At 41.2% G+C, this 19,905-nt stretch overlaps 1 protein-coding gene and 1 non-coding gene across 2 annotated transcripts in view; one reads left to right on the top strand and one right to left on the bottom strand.

The window, feature by feature from the left end:
• Positions 1–706: 706 nt before the first annotated feature.
• Trnas-gga (transfer RNA serine (anticodon GGA)) lies at positions 707–790 on the bottom strand. Its single transcript is given in 2 exon segments — positions 707–741; positions 751–790. It is a non-coding gene; the product is annotated as a tRNA-Ser (tRNA).
• An 8,102-nt stretch (positions 791–8,892) lies between these two features.
• LOC126248058 (calsyntenin-1) overlaps positions 8,893–19,905 on the top strand; it is an 87,069-nt gene continuing 76,056 nt past the window's right edge. The window contains exon 1 of the mRNA XM_049948696.1: positions 8,893–9,099. Within this exon, the coding sequence (XP_049804653.1) occupies positions 8,964–9,099 (136 nt within the window). The 5' untranslated portion in view covers positions 8,893–8,963. The remainder of the gene's footprint in view (positions 9,100–19,905) is intronic.

The following is a 19,905-nucleotide window of genomic DNA, read 5'->3' as shown; positions in this document are numbered from 1 at the left end:
CGCCATTTACGATTTCAGTGATGTCAAGTGAGACTTCAGATTATCTAAATGCTTGCTGTGGTATCACGTATTGATGCCACCCCACAGGCATCTTCGCAGTTGGCAACGGAATTACAAGTTTCCGTCTGCACCGATAGTGGTCACGCAGGAGCTGGCAGAGCCAGTGGTGCACACCTCTAGCGGCTCCGTGCCACGAGCGTGGTACGGGATGGCCAGCCGCAGCCACTCGGCCCCATTGTGCTCGGAACCGTTACGTCACGTCACACCGTGCAGACTCCATCCGGTCGTGGCTCTGACACCGCAGTTTGTGCTCACTACAGAGCAACTCTTTCTCGATGACACCGATGAGCTGGACTCTTTGTTTCTTGCTGCATTATTTGTACTGAGCCTTCATTCGCTTGGAGAAACACGAGTTAAGTCAATCTTCTCTTTACTGTGTCAACTTGTTCACTAATCATTTCTACTCCTGCCCAGCTTTCCTAAGGCGCCAGTTCAAAAAATAATTCAAATGGCTCTGAGTACTATGGGACTCAACTTCTAAGGTCATCAGTCTCATACAACTTAGAACTACATAAACCTAACTAACCTAAGGACAAAATGGTTCAAATGGCTCTGAGCACTATGGGACATAACTTCTGAGGCCATTAGTCCCCTAGAACTTAGAACTACTTAAACCTAACTACCCTAATGACATCACACACACCCATGCCCGAGGCAGGGTTCGAACCTGCGACCGCAGCTGTCGCGCGGTTCCAGGCTGTAGCGCCTAGAACCGCTCGGCCACCCCGGCCGGCAAGGCGCCAGTTGCTGCACCACTCTGCAGCCCACCTCTCCTTACTGTTGAGTATGAAGTCATGTGCAACACTTACACATCAAGAAACGTACTATGAAGTATTGGATCTACTGTCTCAGTTGTTGGGTTCATTATATTTGTCATTATTGTATGACAAATAATTATTACAAACTGAGCAATTATATGTAAATCTGACATAAGCAGATCAACAGAATGATTACAAAATAATCCTCCTGCAGAACGCAGTTATTCAAAACTACCATTAATTTCTAGATCCTGACATGTCAGGTTAATGCAGTAGATTTAAGTTCTACAAATGATGATAAATTAATGGCAACATGATCAAATTTATCTATGGAAGACGGAACTTCATCATTAATGGAGCAATTATCATTCTTTCACTATCATACTGTTCCTGTACTACTATTAATTATAGTAACTGTAGATTATGCACTTATTTATAAACTAGTTATTGCTTACACAAACCGAAATATGCTGCACAGACATTTAATCGAAACTACTTGAACGGCCCTTCCTACTATTACATTTATTTTCATTGCATCACCCTCATTACCACAACTACGCTACGTGATCAAAAGTATCCGGACCCCTGGCTGAAAATGAATTACAAGTTCGTGGCGCCCTCCATCGGTAATGCTGGAATTCAATATGGTGTTGGCCCACCCTTAGCCTTGATGACAGCTTCCTCTCTCGCAGGCATACGTTCAATCAGCTGCTGGAAGGTTTCTCGGGAAATGGCAGCGCATTTTCACGGAGTGCTGCACTGAGGAGAGGTATCCATATCGGTCGGTTAGACCTGGCACGAAGTCAGCGTTCCAAAACAATCCAAAGGTGTTATATAGGATTCAGGTCAGGACTTTGTGCAGGCCAGCCCATCACAGGGATGTTACTGTCGTGTAACCATTCCGTCGCAGGCCGTGCATTATGAACTGGTTCAAAAATTGTTCAAATGGCTCTGAGCACTATGGGAGTTAACATCTGAGGTCATCAGTCCCCTAGACTTAGAGCTGCGTAAACCTAACTAACCTAAGGACATCACACACATCCATGCCCGAGGCAGGATTCGAACCTGCGACCGTAGCAGCCGTGTGGTTCCGGACTGAAGGCCTGGAACCACTGGACCACAGCGGCCGGCACCCTACCATCGGATCGCCACATTGTGTACTGTGGTTCCTCACTCCATACAACGTTTTTCCACTGTTCAATCGTCCAATGTTTACGTTCCTTACACCAAGCAAGGCGTCATTTGGCATTTACCGGCGTGATGTGTGGTTTATGAGAAGGCGCTCCACCATGAAATCCAGGATGAAATCCAAGTTTTATCACCTCCCGCATAACTGTCATAGTACTTGCAGTGAATCTTGATGCAGTTTGGAATTCCTGTGTGATAGTCTGGATAGATGTCTGCCTATTACACATTACAGCCCTCTTCAACTATCGGCGGTCTCTGTCAGTCAACAGACGAGGCCGGCCTGTATGCTTTTGTGCTGTACGTGTCCCTTCATGTTTCCACTTCACTAACACATCGGAAACACTGGACCTAGGGATGTTTAGGAGTGTGAAAATCTCGCTTACAGACGTATGACGCAAGTGACACCCAATCACCTGACCACGTTGGAAGTCCGCGAGTTCCGCGGAGCGCCCCGTTCTGCTCTCTCACGGTGTCTACTGAGGTCGCTGATATGGAGTATCTGGCAGTAGGTGGCAGCGCAATGCACTTAATATGAAAAACGTATGCTCTGGGGGGGGGGGGGGGGGGGTGCGGATGTAGATGACTGAACAATCCTACATGAAGTATTGGCAGAAGTGCCAACACCGTGTTGCTAGAGGAGGCCAAAATGCACGCGTTTAATTACACGCAGACTGGCGTGAGGTCTGGAACAGGACAATGTCTTGAGAATTGCAAATAAAGTACGTAGATGATGTAATACTTAACTTTAATCCATAATTGGTGTACATTGCTCTTGACGGTACAGGTTTTATAATAAGCTCAATATAACTGGTAATGGCGCCTTGCTAGGTCGTAGCAAATGACGAAGCTGAAGGCTATGCTAACTATCGTCTCGGCAAATGAGAGCGTATTGGTCAGTGTAGCTTCGCTAGCAAAGTCGGCTGTACAACTGGGGCGAGTGCTAGTAAGTTTCTCTAGACCTGCCGTTTGGCGGCGCCCGGTCTGCGATCACTGACAGTGGCGACACGCGGGTCCAACGTATACTAACGGACCACGGCCGATTTAAAGGCTACCACCTAGCAAGTGTGGTGTCTGGCGGTGACACCACACTATCTATGACTACAGAAGTTCGAATCTTAACTAAAATATCGGATGTTTTATATTCATGAGCAGTACCTACACCAGGAGTTGACACTGGACTCGCATTCGGGAGGACGACGGTTCAATCCCGTCTCCGGCCATCCTGATTTAGGTTTTCCGTGATTTCCCTAAATCGTTTCAGGCAAATGCCGGGATGGTTCCTTTGAAAGGGCACGGCCGATTTTCTTCCCAATCCTTCCCTAACCCGAGCTTGCGCTCCGTCTCTAATGACCTCGTTGTCGACGGGACGTTAAACACTAACCACCACCACCACCACCACCACCAGGAGTTGAAACTGATGTTACACCTGGATGATTAAATCAAGTAACATTTACAACAAGCTCTGTGTGCTAAACTTCGAATCCTGCAGACCCCAAATTCTTAAATTACACATTCTTCCTTCAACGCAGTATACGCACAATAAGTAAAATTTCTTTAACTGTTGGCCTTGCTGGTGTTGAAGTTCTGATAGCCAACAATCTATAAATGAATTTGCATATAACTTTTCGAAAGAAATTACCGCCATTTGACTGTAAATTGCTATTCATTAATTTCACACAATCATGGTTTATCGACATTCTCAATTGCAAGTCTAAATGTCACAAAATGACCGACATGCCTAAATGCTAAGTCATCGTTGAAATAACATGCATCTTTGCGAGTAGAACAGGATAGGAATTGAGTAGTTGTGGTACACGGTATCCCCCACCACGTATTGTATCTATGTAGACGTATTTTTTTTTTCTTTATTGTATTTCAATTCCCCATCGGGGCGGGCTGACAGCTGCATATGCGCTGCTCTTCAGCCGAAAGACATAGAACAAACAATAGAAGACATTTAAAAAGAACAAAGGAGAGAATATGGTGAACATAGATATAAAAAAAAGGGGGAACATCATGGAAGGCAATAGAGCAAAAACGGGGTGACCGTAAAATGGAGATAAAAAACTGTTAAAACAGTTTAAAAGTAGCACACACAATAAGCCACACACTGCGACAATTAAAAGAACACAAGGCACAGTATGACTGGAGCATGAAAAGTATCGACGGATGGTGTAGCACATAACAAACACTGATGGCGAACCTCAAGGCAGTACACAATTAAAATCACACCTCTTGACGCACAGGAGAAACAGCACTAAACAAAACACTGATGTGGTACACTGACGATGATCAAGACAGAGGATCTGCCAGGCGCAAGGAGATGAGTGGGACCGGAAGAAGGGAGGGAGGGGAAGAGATGGGGGAGATGAGCGGGGGGCGCGCTGAAGAGGGCCAGGTAGGGAGGGATGTGGGAAGGAGAGAGGCAAGTATGGGGTGCAGGGTCGCAGGGGAGGGGGGGGGAGGGAAGGAGGAAAATCCGCTCAGGGAGAAGGAGGGAAGAGGAAAATAGGGAGCCCTGGGGTGGGGGGGGGGGGGTGGGCAAGGCCAGGTTATAGGTGGAAGGAAGGGTAGATGTCACGGCGAAGTTCGTCATCCGGGAGGGGGAATGTAGACGTAGATGTAGACCTGGTCTTATAAAACAGTCATCGTATTAATGGATGTGAGTACATGTCAAAAACACATAATAAGGCTGACATTGTGCACAGTGAATAAACGTTAACAATGTGTAATGCGTATCGACGTCATGAATGCAGGTCAGAGCACTGTATTGGCTACCAAATACGCATTACAGTTTTTTAACGTTTATTCGCTGTGCACTCATAGCCAGTAATACGACGACTGCTTTATAAGACCAAATATATGTCTTTTATAAGATGACATGTCGTTAAGGCATGTCGGTCATTTTGTGACATTTCAGCTTGTACATGTGATTGGCTATAAAACTGAAATCATGGCGGAGTGAAATAAATGAGAGGTAATTTGCAGTCAAATGGAGGGAATTTCTTTCAAAAACTTCTATATGACTGTGGTACTCACGCAGGAAAAATCATTTATTTGCATATAACGTCCGTAACTCTGTTCGCAAACGATACAGTTTTGTACATGAAAGCGATGTCATGAAATTGCTCAGAAATACAGAGAGACTTGAATATGATCAGCACCTGGTGGAAAGATTGGTAGATACTCCTAATATAAATAAATATAGTGTAACCTTTTTTTAATTCGGGTATTGGTACATCAGAAACATACTTTTGGAAGTATTTAACAGCGTCTTGACGTGATGAAAATCGTTCCCCCACGCATTCTTGTTCTTCATAAGGGAGCAAAAATAAGTCGCCAGGCGATAATAAGTTTATCACGAGCGAACCACTTTTGTTGGTTTCGGTTCATCTCGAAACTTCCAAACAGTTAACTGATGCTCAGTTTACGATTTTTGCAAGTACACTGTCGGAAAATAAAATCGCAAAACTAAGGAGTTTTGCAACATAAATGGAAGTTGGTATCCATTTTTCTACATCTGAAAGATGATACCTATTCAAATTCCGGGCCAGTCGCTAGTAGCGACAATACGGCGGTGCAAGTTTGCTTCAAATATGCGCTGTAACGGTCGTCAACGTTAGTTAACTTTGAGATCGGACGCGAAAAGTTGATGTTAGTCGAGAATGACTTTAAGGCGACAAACACCTCACGTAGTCTGAACGAGATCGTGCAGTAGGGCTACAAGAAGCTGTACGTTCTTTCTGCGATATTGCAGGAAGGCTTGGCAGTAATGTAGTCACTATACGTGTTTGCTGGCAGCGGTTGTCACGAGAAGGTACAGTCGCAAGAAGACAAAGGAAGGAGGAAGACTGGCTTTGACGTCCCGTCGACATCGAGGTCGTTAGCGACGGAGTACAGCTCGAATCGTTTCGAGGATGGGCAAGGAAATCGGCCGTGCCTTTCAAAGGAACCGTACTGGCATTTTTCTGGAGCAATTCAGGGAAATCACGGGAAACCTAAATCTGGATAGCTGGACGCAGATGTGAACCGTCGTACTGCCGAATGCGAGTCCGGTGTGTTAACCACTGCGCCACCTCGCTCGGTCGCAAGAAGACCGGGCTCTGAACGGCCACGAGGGACGAACATCGTGTTCGGTGTGGGGCTCTGGGACATCGTACTCAATTTGCAGCAGCATTTGGCTCCACAGTGACACAACCGACTGTTGCAAATCGGTTACTTCAAGAACAGCTTCAAGCCGATCGCCCTGTAGCGTGCATTCCACTCACACTTACGACTTCAGTGGTGTCAAGAGAGAGCCCGCTGGAGGGCAGGATGGAAGTCTACTGCGCTTTCCGAAGAAAGCTGATTCCGCCTCGGAGCCAGTGATTAGAAGGATTTCGTATGACACCAGGAGCACCCTCGTGGCTATTTCACGAAGCCTGGCTGCAGATTCAGTCTGGTGATTCGACCTGTTGTGCTGCCATTCGTGAACATCATTCCAGGGGGTGTTTTCCAACAGTATAGCGTTTTGTTGTAACCAACATGCTCTACAGAGAGTCGACTTGGTACCTTGGTCTGCTCAATGAAGTGATCTGTTTCCGATCGAGCACATACGGGACGTCATCGGATGACAGCTACGGCGTCATCCACAAACAGGATTAACCGTCCCTGTACTGACCGAGCACGAGCAAGTGCAACAGGCGTGGAACTCCATCTCACAAAATGACACCCAGCATTTAAAGTTCCAGCAGTTCACATTTCCAATGGCTTATCTCTTGCTTACGTTAACCTGTGATCTTTCAATGATAATCATTTAAATAACTTACCTACACAAAATGTATTCCCGAAATTTCATTATATACATTAATTATTTTTTGTGTTGCGATTTTTTTTCCTATTTGTCTCCTGTTACGGTGTTGAATCCAGATTTTGCATTACCTCGGTCAAATATTTTTTAGCATTTCCTGTTTTTGAGCTTCGGTCAAACAGCGCGGAATCCACCAGAGAGATGGCTTTTTCGCTGCCAAGTATTCGTGCATAATCTAATATACTGCAGTCTTCGAAATGGCTCATCACACAGCAAGTCACGTTTTCTGCTACGAAAACCGACTTTGGTCGACCTTCACGAAATTAATCGCTGACAGAGTGTCGGTCATGACAAAATTAAACAAACCAATTGTAAACAGGCTTTCCTGAGGGTGGGTTATTAACAAAAACTGAACGACACGATTAGAGAGATTGTTGTTGAGTTACAAAGGGCGTTCAAAAAGTTTTGCACAGTCGTCTCTCATTTTTTTATTTTTTGCCGAAGGAGAAAAAATCCTGCAAAAAATAAAAAAATAGACGCCGAAGGAGAAAAAATCCTACAAAAAATAAAAAAATAGGCAAAACTTTTAAAACGCCCTTTGTACTTCACCAAAATCGTATAAAGTTATCCAACAGAAACTTTCAAGTGAAATTTCCATTTTTGACACAACACTATTTCTTTAAACAGTTGCTGTAAACTATCTACTCGTCCAGTTTCTGAGTTGTCATTTTTATCAATAATAAAAGACAAATATTAAAATAATAGTTATGTCACATATCAAGCTCGCCGTTTGTAAAAACTTAACAGGTGACTATCCTATTTTAGCTCATGATTTCTGAATCTGACGGAAAAAGGTCGACTTGGCCTCCAGTATATTCTTTCATTGGCCATGTTCCGTAGGCCCACCACGTACTAATAATTTTCCGGGAGCGGAATGAGTCAAAAAATACATTATCGCAAACAGTAGTAATTATGGAATGACATTGTATAGTATTTTGTTGCCATTGATGCTAGACTATTTGAGTGACTCGTGCCCTTGACTGCTGCAGAATAACATTCCGATAAAAAGAAAAAAAAGGTGAAAGGGGCGGGGGGGAAGGATGTTTGCTTTCCTAGTAATACTATCTAGATGCTTATTACCGGGTAGCGGTTAATAGTGACTTCATGCCGATGTAAGACTTACGGTCTACAAGAACTTCCATTGCCATATTTATAATGCGAACTGTGAGAAAGGGTTCTCATCATACTGCGTTTGTTATTCTCCGCAGTACTAACAACAATTACGACTGTCATATATCAGATGCTGTCAAGATGGAGTGATGTGGCTTAGTTACGAAAGTCTTAATTCCATCAGTTCTATAATACTGTGCCAAAGCAACACTTTTTATAACGAGAAGAAAATATCGAATCATAAGTATCAAACCCCACAAATGCTTTAAAACCGGTATTTTGGAAGACCGCAGCAGTTATGAACTTCTCATAGTTTCGAAGTCAGAATGATAGAAGTTGCGAAATATTGTTAAAGACCAAACCACAAGATCGAAATCCACACACGCCGCGCAAGTGAAATGACTAAACCTCAGCCCCGCGAATGTCCTAGCATTGGATTATATGTTGGATGTTCAGGATGTTTCCTTCATTTTTTAAATCGAAACTTATCTTTGTTGCTGTAATAGTAGGCGTTTTGGTACTAGCCAAATGAAACACCATTTCAGCAAACAGCTATTAATTGTATCTCGATTTTTAACGTCCTAAAGGTGAATTATTGTTATTGTTGACGAGATCATTTTCGATCATTGATGTTCAATATTGTGACGTCATGGGTCACGTTATGTGCGCAGGTGCGATAGGTTGCCATAGATTTTCTTGATTGTGATTTTTAATCAAGTACGGATATGGTCTGCATATACCCCTTTGAGTTTAGTTCTAGTAAATATCCGCAAGATGGCAAACTACTGCGCGGCTGCGCTCTCCGTAGCGGTTTCTCATTGGCCAAGCAAATGGGCTTAGCAGTGCCATCTACGAGTACAATATTGAAGCTATACAGTAAAGGGACGGGGCAACGAAATAGCTTTGACGTATCTGCTGTGGCCGATGTGTTTTTTCGTAGTATCTGGGCCCTTGACGTAAAGGTTTGGCGAGCGTTATGTGCGTGTGAAGGTTTTGACATGGACTTCTGTACACTGGAACTCAGAACTCTAAGTTACTTTCCTAGCATGGGTAAATACGTTTTAGCGTTAGCGTTCCTAGGTTTTGTTGCATCTTCACCAAACGCCACGCCGGGATCTGTATCGGCAGATGGAGGTGAGTTAAGAGTGAAACAGGTTAATGGCGAGCTCTGAGATTCTGAAATCTGAACACATGTGACACTAGAATAATCCTGGTGTTTTGGAAGTAAATCTCAACTTACTTAAGCATATTATATGAAGAGCACACTTACAAACGTCAAGCGTGTTTCTTATTTCGTTAAATATGACAGCAAATTAAATTTACAAAACGTATTTGACAAGAAGCGACGAAATGTTTGTTATGAAGTGAGCCGCAACTACTTTTGAGACATTTCCGTACCTTAAATAGTGTCGATTTTTCTGTCATGTCATCTTCATGCGGTCGCCATGTTCTTTCATTTTCAGATTTCGGATTTTTTAAACCCTACCAAGAAACTTGTCTCACAGGAATCTGCTGTCTTCAGTCAGTTGTGGGCTTGTAGTTAACAAAGATTCATGTGTATGCAACGAACGGCTTCAAAACTCATGACTAAATCGTTGGTAACTGGGTAAAAAAATAAAAAAAGGGGGGGGGGGAAACCTTACATTTTGAATTTGTACGGAAATACCACATGCCAAACAAAATGTCAATGCAATGAGAGATAGCTAGGCAGTATCAGCGTGTTTGGGCAATAGCCGTACTGCTTTTTCTGTTTCTCTGGGCTTCCGAATTCACCGTGATAGTATCTCCGAGTGAAACCGGTGATACTGATGCGAAGCTGCAAATTTTGTCCAGAGGAATAACATGATGTGTGAGATTTGCGGAGTGGGCGATTACTTTCAGGGATGGCCTTGTTTTTTGAATTATTGATCTATTTTAGTAGCTGTTCTTGTTTATGATGGAAGAAGTGAATGACGACTTATAGGCAGTGTGTGTGTGTGTGTGTGTGTGTGTGTGTGTGTGTGTGTTACAGTTGAAACTTTTAAAGACAGTGTCTAACACAATGCCCAAGTTATTGTATGCTCAAGTTACTGTACTTTGCGGTAACCTCTTAAGTCGGAAACGTACATAGTACTTGATTACCCGTTTAGAGCGGCATTTAATATGTTGTGTACTCAGCATCGGATACTCCTATACTTCTTACCTGGGTACCACACTATCAACAATGACGTTGCCCTCATATAGTGTGAACAGTATTTGTTGTTAGGTAAATACAAGAAATGTCGTAGTAGCAGTGCATGTTGGAATATTGAGCCTTAAACAAAATGTTTTGCTTTAGAATTTATACTTGCGTACTATGAAAACGTGCAGTTTAATTGCTGTACCACATTAAAGATTTCCAAAAAACGTGTCATTTTTGGTATGCTTTGTTGTGCTAAAGTGTTGGGATATGTGACCTCAGCAGCTAAACGCGTTTCCCATTATTTCTGTAGAAGCCGGAAAAAAAATTTCCACATTTTCCTTCTGGATTGAATTATAAAACATTAGTTAGATACTATTTTTTAACCCCCTCCCTCCCCTCCCCTATTGTTTACATGTTCCATCAGTGAGCTATAGGCACTCTCATTCTCCCTCCTTCTCTGCCATGCATGCATTTCCTTGTGTCCCTGCGCATCCACACATTAATCATTGCAGTTTTTTGTTAGTGTGTCCCTGTTTGCTAAGTTTTTCTCAAATGCTTTGTTAGATGATGATATAGAAAACGCTTCATAATTAAGGAGTGTATGTTATCTTCGTCAAGTGAGTTGGCTTGACTGTAGATCTAAGTACCCCTGAATACCGTAGATCTAATTACCCCTGTCTGATCATAAAAAATTGAGCTGGTGAGTTAATGTGTCAAATACATTCAAACACTCATGCTGTATTCAGTCTAAGAGATAACTTGGTCATGACAGCAATATATGCTGCTGACATATTGGGGAGATTCTTGCAGTTCAGTATGACATGATACCTAAATGTGCAGTATGTCACAAAATCGCAGAGCTTTGCTTACCTGTGGCAGACTATGTTGTAGCTGGAAATATCTTATCATCATACTGAAGCAGCCATCTCAATTGATGTGTGGCAGTCTTGTATTCTCAGTGCAAGATGGCGCTGTGCTTGTATGTAAATACCCATCTTGTTTTGTTTGTCTGTGATTAAATTGAGCTGTGCAAGTAAATTCCAAGTATTTCAGAGAGGCCAAAAATGATTGTTCGTGCCTTCCTTAATCAGTTGAAGAAATGATGAATCTCAAATGAGGAACTTAATCTCCATTTCCCCCACCTGGTGCTAGATAATTCACAAAAAGTAAACCATTGTAATGTACACCTACACTAGTAATGGGAAATTGGGCCTATTCAGTTAAGTACCTCCCATTCCTGTGATGGCATATCAAGTAAGGTCATAGCGTAATATTAGTGAGTTTGTCTGTGGACAGGAAGAGATATGTGAACTGCAAACGGAGACTACAGGTATGTCGGTTTACATGTGGATTCATATTGGTTGGAACTTTCTGAAGTTCTTATGTGGGTCAAGAGTAATATTCAATACTAGCCATCTGCTTTGACCTGTGGCACATTTTGTTTTTTCACAGTTTAGTAGGTAGCTGGTGGAGCCAGTGAATGTGAAACCAGTAAAGCTGGTTGTGGTAACACTGATCAGTAGCTTAGCCCATTTGAAAACATCACCACAGGGTTTCCTATGCCGCTGGTCAAAGCAAATAACTAGTATCGAATATTCCTCCTTATCCTAGTAGGTTGTTTTTTTCTGTTCTCACTTTTGAGTGCTCTTCAATTGATTACCCTTTTGAAGATTCTGTTCATTCCGAATAATGAGGAATGTTTGAGAAGAGTTGTCGGCTTTGACCAATTACATAGGAAACACACGACAAAATCCGTAAACAATATAGCAACTGTAACATGTTATTGGTGGTTATTTTCAGATGGACTAAACTATATAGATCAGTCTCTCACCACAACCAGGGTTTTTTTCCCCGCATTCAGTGGCTTCACCAGCTAACAACAAAACTATGAATATATGCACCAAAACATTGACATGACAGCAGCCAGTGACATTACGTCACTCACCAAAACTAATGCCTCATATTGAACATTCTTGTCAACCCTAAATTTGTATCAGTTCTTACAGAGTTCCACTTTTATTACAGACTTTTTTCATAGTGTTGCTGAATTACTTTTGCATTATCATCACAAATAAGACACAGCAAGATTATCCATCTTAACCTGTCCTGAATATGAAAATAATCTGGTTGCTTATTCTGCATTGGCTAGGTGCACAGCCCATTCAAATAACTGTCACTGCCACCTTACCTAAGTAAGAATCAAGTCATGCCCTGTGCCTTAGTTTGTGAAATATTTATTGCATTTGTTTTGTTGAAGATAGCTTTTTCACGTTTCTAAATTTGTATCAGAGTAGGCTAAATAAGTATTGTCCAAAGTTGTACCAGTTTACATAATCACGTTCTGATGCGAGAGAGAAATTTTATGTTAATACTTTAATTTGGGTTTTGTATGTCAGGCCATCAACTTGAAGAAAATTTTTATAAGTTTTTGAGGTGTTTCATGGGAAATACGGAAGCGTCCGATCCCGCCCATCTGCTTTGACCCATGACGTCACAAATATGGCGGAAATCTAAAACAAACACACACACACTTTCCACAAGAAGCCTAATGACACTAACGGGACAAGTGCGGGAAATGGGGTGTTTTGGGTGGGGGGGGGGGGCAAACTAAATGTAAACAAATTTAGACGCCTTGCGTAGCTACAACGTGTAAGTGAAGACAGCCATGCATGAATACCCACCCACCTCCCCAGGGGTAGTAACCCATGCAACCTATAGAAGATAAAGATGCTACAGTAGCTGATTAGTGTTTTTTGTCTTTTTAAAAAAAAATCTCACGGGATAGAACGAACAGATCAGAACAGAAATTGGAGGAAACAGATAATTAAAATAAGTAATAAGTGTTTTTAAATTTAACAAAAAAAATCTCAAGAGATAGAACGAACAGATCAGAAAAGTAAATAAAATAAAACAGAACTGGAGACAGCCACACTCAAACCAAACTCCGCGCCGTCATGACGTCACACACGACAACACCCTTACGTCACGGGTCAAAGCCGACGCGTGGGATCGGACGCTTCTGTCGACCCGTTTCATGTGACCTCAAGGTAGTTATTGACAGTGCAAGAAAACAAAGTATCTGACAGTATTGTGTTATTGTAACTGATTTGACTAATCAGAGTAGCCTACTTCAGCAGTGTTGGTAATCGTCAAGTAGGCCTGACAGCAGACATCAAATATTATTTCCATCTTATTCATTTAGTTGTGTAACCAACCCAAGATACATGAGGTAACAAGTGTATCTGACGGTAACAAAAAGTGTCATTAAGTACAACTGCCAATTTCATGTCAAAACAAGAAAAAATATAGCGTTGACGTCTCGGTTGACCCTGCTTGGTAGTGTGAAGGTTAAGACTGACTTTACATCTGAGTGAAATTGGGTCTACCCAGTTTGATATAATCTCCAATGGTCTTTCTTACTTGCTTACGAGTTGTGAATTGCATCTGTCAAGGTCACATTTGATGAAAACTCGTCCTGACTAATTTGAGTTAGTACTCCATCTCTTTGGATGGGGGGGGAGATCAGAATTTTCAAATGTTGTGAATCATTATTACTTCAGAACTATTTATCTCAGTCATGCATTATTACTACAGAACTATTTATCTAGCTCTTCATAAAGCTACTATGAATAACCAGCAGTATTCTTAAATGCCTTCTAACTCCCTCCTTGTTGTTACATTTTCTTCCATTTATTTTCGTCAAAAGACTCATCTTAAATTGATCGTGTAAACATTCTTAATTTTTTTCCTTAGGTGGCTCTATTAATGACCATAAAATTAGTTTCAGGTGTTTAAATTTAAATGCCACTACAAAGTAACACTTTTTATAATAATTGGCTAAAACTTAGTTACTAATAGTTACCTGCTTGATATGCGAGTTGTATACATAATATAATAGGATTCTAAATTGTGTAATGTATTGACTGTGAATCTTAAATTCAGGTGGCAGTTGAAGTAAGTTGACTCTCCATTTCCCGACAAAGTAATATTCTTGCTTGGAGTCATTAAACGAGTGTAAATTCAACCATATGTCCATTGTGTAATTGCTGTGTCACTTCACTGATAGCCTTTGTGGTATCTCTTTCTGAGGAATTTGCACATTTATATACGCAAGCAACCTCACTCAAGTGAGTCATGGTGACATCACAAGAACCCAACATTGTTCTTTGTATGGTCCTAGTGGAGATAAGAAGTTACCTTCCTCGTACATGGTACTGAGTGTGTATTTGTATGATGTTAGGAGTGGTAGTGCTGTGGTTCTGCAGTTTTCCAATGTGCAAATGGTGAAGGATCGGAGTGAACGAAACCTATTGGCAATATATAGCCTTCCCCATTCTGTTAGCATCAAAGGACTGGCCACCATCATGTTCTCACATCATAAGACACTGTTCAGAAGTTTTGTATGTAATTACTCTGTGACAATGGTAAGTAGCCTGGAAAGAAAGAACTATTCCTACTATGCTTCTGCTCCTGTCAGCATAAGGATGATGATGATGATGATGATGATGATGGACTACTTCCCCCACCATCTACGGCTGGGTATGTCAGTCAAGTGCCTCCACTCATTTGTGCTAGGCACTATGGCTGTGGAGACTGGGTAGAATTAATTGGAACCATTCCAAGTGCAATTTTTCTGGGGAAGATATTTCATTATGATGCTGCACTAATTTGGGATAATTACATAATGCACACCACTACAAACATTAATATAATTCCAAAGTTCAAATCTCGTGATTGAAATTAAATGTGACTGAGAAGTTGCAGTGTGTCATCCCTTAATATTTCATTTTCCTCATTAAAAAACCTTTGTAAAATCAGGTCATTAGAAACATTGGGGGGGGGGGGGCTTTTGAGATGCTGATGTGGCATATCTAATGCTTAAAGCAGCGTTAGAGAATCCTAACCACTGGGTTCAGCAGAGTTTGTTACCTAAATCCATTCAAAAACCCGTATTTATGATGATGTTGCAGAAAACATTGGTGCACTGCTGAATTCCAGTGCAGTTTTAGCCAGTCTCCTCACACACATTTAAACGGATACCGTCAGGATTGTCAATCCTTACATCAATAACACAACACACTCAAACAGTTAAAACGTGTTAATGCACAGAAATAAAGGCGTAATCTTTCAACTCACACACAACAGGCCTACCCGTAAAGTTAACATGGTGTGGTGTCAGGAGGGGCATCTGGTCAGAGAAACAATTGTCAGTTTCACTGGAATTAACTAGAAAGTTGTTTAATTCCACTTGGTAAATGGCACTCTGACTCGTGACTTTTAGAGAACTTAAAATAATGTTTCTCTACTTGTAGTGTGGTGACAGTGTAATGTGACTCTTTGTAAAGTGACACACTATACAGTAATATGTTTTGTAAGGAAAAACTGCAAAAGACTTCTAAGAACAATTTGAAATAGTGGAAAACAGTTGGCTGTCAGTACTAAGTAATGATGGACCATAAATTAACTATGCAGGTTGTTTCATTGTGACTGGAAGTCATAATATTAAAGCAAAAACAACAAACGGTTCTTTTAATCTGTCTTAAATTTGTCATGTTTAATTTTCTGGAAGAAATTTTTCATTTTATAGAATCCTATGGTAACCATTTCTTAATGTTTCCTCTAAGGTTTGTTGTTCAGATATGTTGCTTAGGCTCTCACTTTCCTCCATCATTGTGGGTGTGCTCAGATGTTCCAAGGCTAAATAATCTTGTTTTTAAACTGAACTGAAAGTTACCCTTGATGACCCTTCTCAGCTATGTAGCAGACTTTGACTCAGATCGACTACTTTGCCTTTCATAAGCAACATTAAAACATCCAAGTAATCAGAATTCAGTTTGAACCTCTACTCGGTCACTAGACAGAACAATTGACAAAATGAAAATGGAGTAAACATTTGCCTTCCTCATTAATTTTTTTCTGTGAAATATATTGGCAGTCAGTTGTACACCAGAAAACCCCCAATTCTTTAAAGAATTAAACTATCATGTAGGAAACAGCTTCAAACATCTGATTACTTTGCATATGAGTTAACGTGTTAAATACATAATGTTAAGCATGTATGTGAGATAAAGTTTGGACAAGGTTTGAAATTATGCCTAAAGATTGTTGGAAACTGCCAAGTGCTCTCATTATGAAACACTGGATTTATATAATATGGGTAATTTGTGCTCCATTTTAAGCAAAAGCAAGGTTCCCCCCCCTCCCCCCCCCCCCCCCCCCCCACAGTTCAGTGTTCGTGACAGAGCAAGGTGGCGCAGTGATTAGCACACTGGACTCGCATTCGGGAGAGTTGCAGTTCAAACCCGTGCCCAGTCAACCAGATTTCAGTTTTCCATGATTTCGGTTTTCCATGATTTCGGTTTTCCATGATTTCGGTTTTCCATGATTTCGGTTTTCCATGATTTCGGTTTTCCATGATTTCGGTTTTCCATGATTTCGGTTTTCCATGATTTCGGTTTTCCATGATTTCGGTTTTCCATGATTTCGGTTTTCCATGATTTCGGTTTTCCATGATTTCGGTTTTCCATGATTTCGGTTTTCCATGATTTCCTTAAATCACTCTGGGCAGATCGTGGGATCGTTCTTTTGAAAGGGCACTCATCCTTGACACAGTCAGAGCTAGTGCTCCATCTCTAATGACCTCAGTATCGACGGGACATTAAACCCGATCTGCCTTCCATTCAACGTTCATCATGTCATATCTCCTGAACTTTGTTTTGTACAATATAATTCTGTTGGTACATTCAGTGGTATATGTTGATACTGTCTGCAAACTGTGTTGTGAATTGAGTTGGTAGTAAAGAAGTAATAAATTTAAAGTTCATATGTCATGCTAAAATGTTACTATATGAAAAGTAAAAATGTAGTAAGTATAAGTTTTCTTTTCCTTTAATTATTTTGTATGGGAAGGGGGTAGTCAGTGAGAGAAGTTTTGTACAGGTTAGAAATTGTGCAAAATTCGTGGGAACACTCAAGTGCTCCCATTATCAAGTACTGAATGAATAAGTTCCGGGTATTTGTAATACTTATTGTGTTAAACTTTTAACATAACAATATACCTCTTAATGAGTAGATTAATAGATTTTTAAATATGGTCAGTAATTATGCGAAATATTGAAAGCCATGTTTTTGTTGCCCCCTGGAAGCTGTTAGGTAGGCAACCTGCTACTTTACCAGATTTTGGGATAGTCGCTTAAAAATATAGATAAGGAATTCTAGGTCAAATTTTGTAGTCAATAGTGAACTCATATTGGCATAATCCATATCGCTTCAGGTAGGGGGGCTACCTTCATAGTCTTGGATGTGATTGAATTTAGCATATGTTAAAATTCAGGGGTAAGTAAGAAACATGTATTTTTTTTTTTGTTTTCATCATCATAATCTTTTAAGACTGATTATGCCTATCAGTGTTCAGTCTGGAGCAAAGTCCCCCTTATAAAATTCCTCCATAATCCCCTATTCAGTGCTAACATTGGTGCCTCTTCTGATGTTAAGCCTATTACTTCAAAATCATTCTTAACCGAATCCAGGTACCTTCTCCTTGGTCTGCCCCGACTCCTCCTACCCTCTACTGCTGAACCCATGAGTCTCTTGGGTAACCTTGCTTCTCCCATGCGTGTAACATGACCCCACCATCTAAGCCTGTTCGCCCTGACTGCTACATCTATAGAGTTCATTCCCAGTTTTTCTTTGATTTCCTCACTGTGGACACCATCCTGCCATTGTTCCCATCTGCTAGTACGTGCAATCATCCTAGCTACTTTCATATCCGTAACCTCAACCTTATTGATAAGGTAACCTGAATCCACCCAGCTTTCGCTCCCATACAACAAAGTTGGTCGAAAGATTGAACAGTGCACAGATAGCTTATTCTTGGTACTGACTTCCTTCTTGCAGAAGAGAGTAGATCGTGGCTGAGCGCTCACTGCATTAGCTTTGCTACACCTCGCTTCCAGTTCTTTCACTATGTTGCCATCCTGTGAGAATATGCATCCTAAGTACTTGAAACCGTCCACCTGTTCTAACTTTGTTCCTCCTATTTGGCACTCAATCTGTTTATCTCTCTTTCCCACTGACATTACTTTCGTTTTGGAGATGCTAATCCTCATACCATAGCCCTTACATTTCCGATCTAGCTCTGAAATATTACTTTGCAAACTTTCAATTGAATCTGCCATCACAACTAAGTCATCTGCATATGAAAGACTGCTTATTTTGTGTTCACATATCTTCATCTCACCCAGCCAATCTATTGTTTTCAATATATGATCCATAAATAATATGAACAACAGTGGAGACAGGTTGCAGCCTTGTCTTACCCCTGAAATTACTCTGAACCATGAACTCAATTTACCGTCAACTCTAATTGCTGCCTGACTATCCATGTAAAGACCTTTAATTGCTTGCAAACGTTTGCCTCCTATTCCATAATCTCGTAGAACAGACAATAACTTCCTCCTAGGAACCTGGTCACATGCCTTTTCTAGATCTATAAAGCATAGATACAATTCCCTGTTCCACTCGTAACACTTCTCCATTATTTGCCATAAGCTAAAGATCTGATCCTGACAACCTCTAAGAGGCCCAAATTCACACTGATTTTCATCCAATTAGTCCTCAACTAATACTCGCACTTTCCTTTCAACGATACCTGAGAAGAATTAACCCACAATCTTTTCCGTTTCCATGTTTAAAGATTGGTGTGATTACTGCTTTCGTCCAGTCTGATGGAACCTGTCCCGACTCCCATGCCATTTCAATTATCCTGTGCAGCCATTTAAGACCTGACATTCCACTGTATTTGATGAGTTCTGACTTAATTTCATCCACCCCAGCTGCTTTATTGCACTGCAATCTATTGGCCATTTTCTCCACTTCCTCAAATGTGATCCTATTTCCATCATTCCTATCCCATTCTACCTTGAAATCTTAAACATAACTGATCATCGTATTTTCGCCTACATTGAGCAACTCTTCAAAATATTCCTTCCATCTGCCCAAGGCATCAACAGGATTCACCAGTAGTTTTCCTGACCTGTCCAAAATACTTGTCATTTCCTTCTTACCTCCCTTTCGAAGACTGCTAAATACACTCCAGAATGGTTTTCCAGCAGCTTGACCCAAAGTCTCCAACCTGTTTCCAAAGTCTTTCCAAGATTTCTTCTTGGATGCTGCAATTATCTGTTTGGCTTTGTTTCCTTCTTAAACATAACTTTCTGTCTACCTGAGTTCTAGTATGTAGCCATTTTTGATATGTCGCCTTTTTCCTTTTACAGGCTGCCTTGACTGTGTCATTCCATCAAGCTCTTTGCTTCATCCTACCTTTACACACTACTGTTCCAAGACCTTTAGCCACTTCTAGTGCTGTATCCCTGTACCTTGTCCATTCCTTTTCCAATGTCTGTAATTGACTACATTCAACTAACTGGTACCTTTCCGAGATCACTGTTATGTACTTGTGCCTGATTTCCTTATCCTGAAGTTTCTCCACTCTTATCCTCCTACATATGGACCTGACCTCCTGCACTTTCGGCCTCAGAATTCCAATATCACTGCAGATTAAATAGTGATCAGTGTTGTCAAAGAATCCCCTGAATACACGTGTGTCCCTCGCAGCCTTCCTGAATTCCTGATCTGTTTTTATATAGTCAATGACAGATCTGGTTCCCCTGCCTTCCCAAGTATACCAGTGATGTGATGCTGGCAACAATCAGAGCATTTTTTTTTTGTTTTCTCAAAAAGAAAAAAAAATAAATAAAATAATACGTGCCCCGAGATAC

Source organism: Schistocerca nitens, chromosome 3 (assembly GCF_023898315.1).
Source record: "Schistocerca nitens isolate TAMUIC-IGC-003100 chromosome 3, iqSchNite1.1, whole genome shotgun sequence".
NCBI lineage: Eukaryota > Metazoa > Arthropoda > Insecta > Orthoptera > Acrididae > Schistocerca > Schistocerca nitens.
Note: the sequence above shows the minus strand (reverse complement) of the source record. Positions and strands in the feature narration are given on the sequence as shown.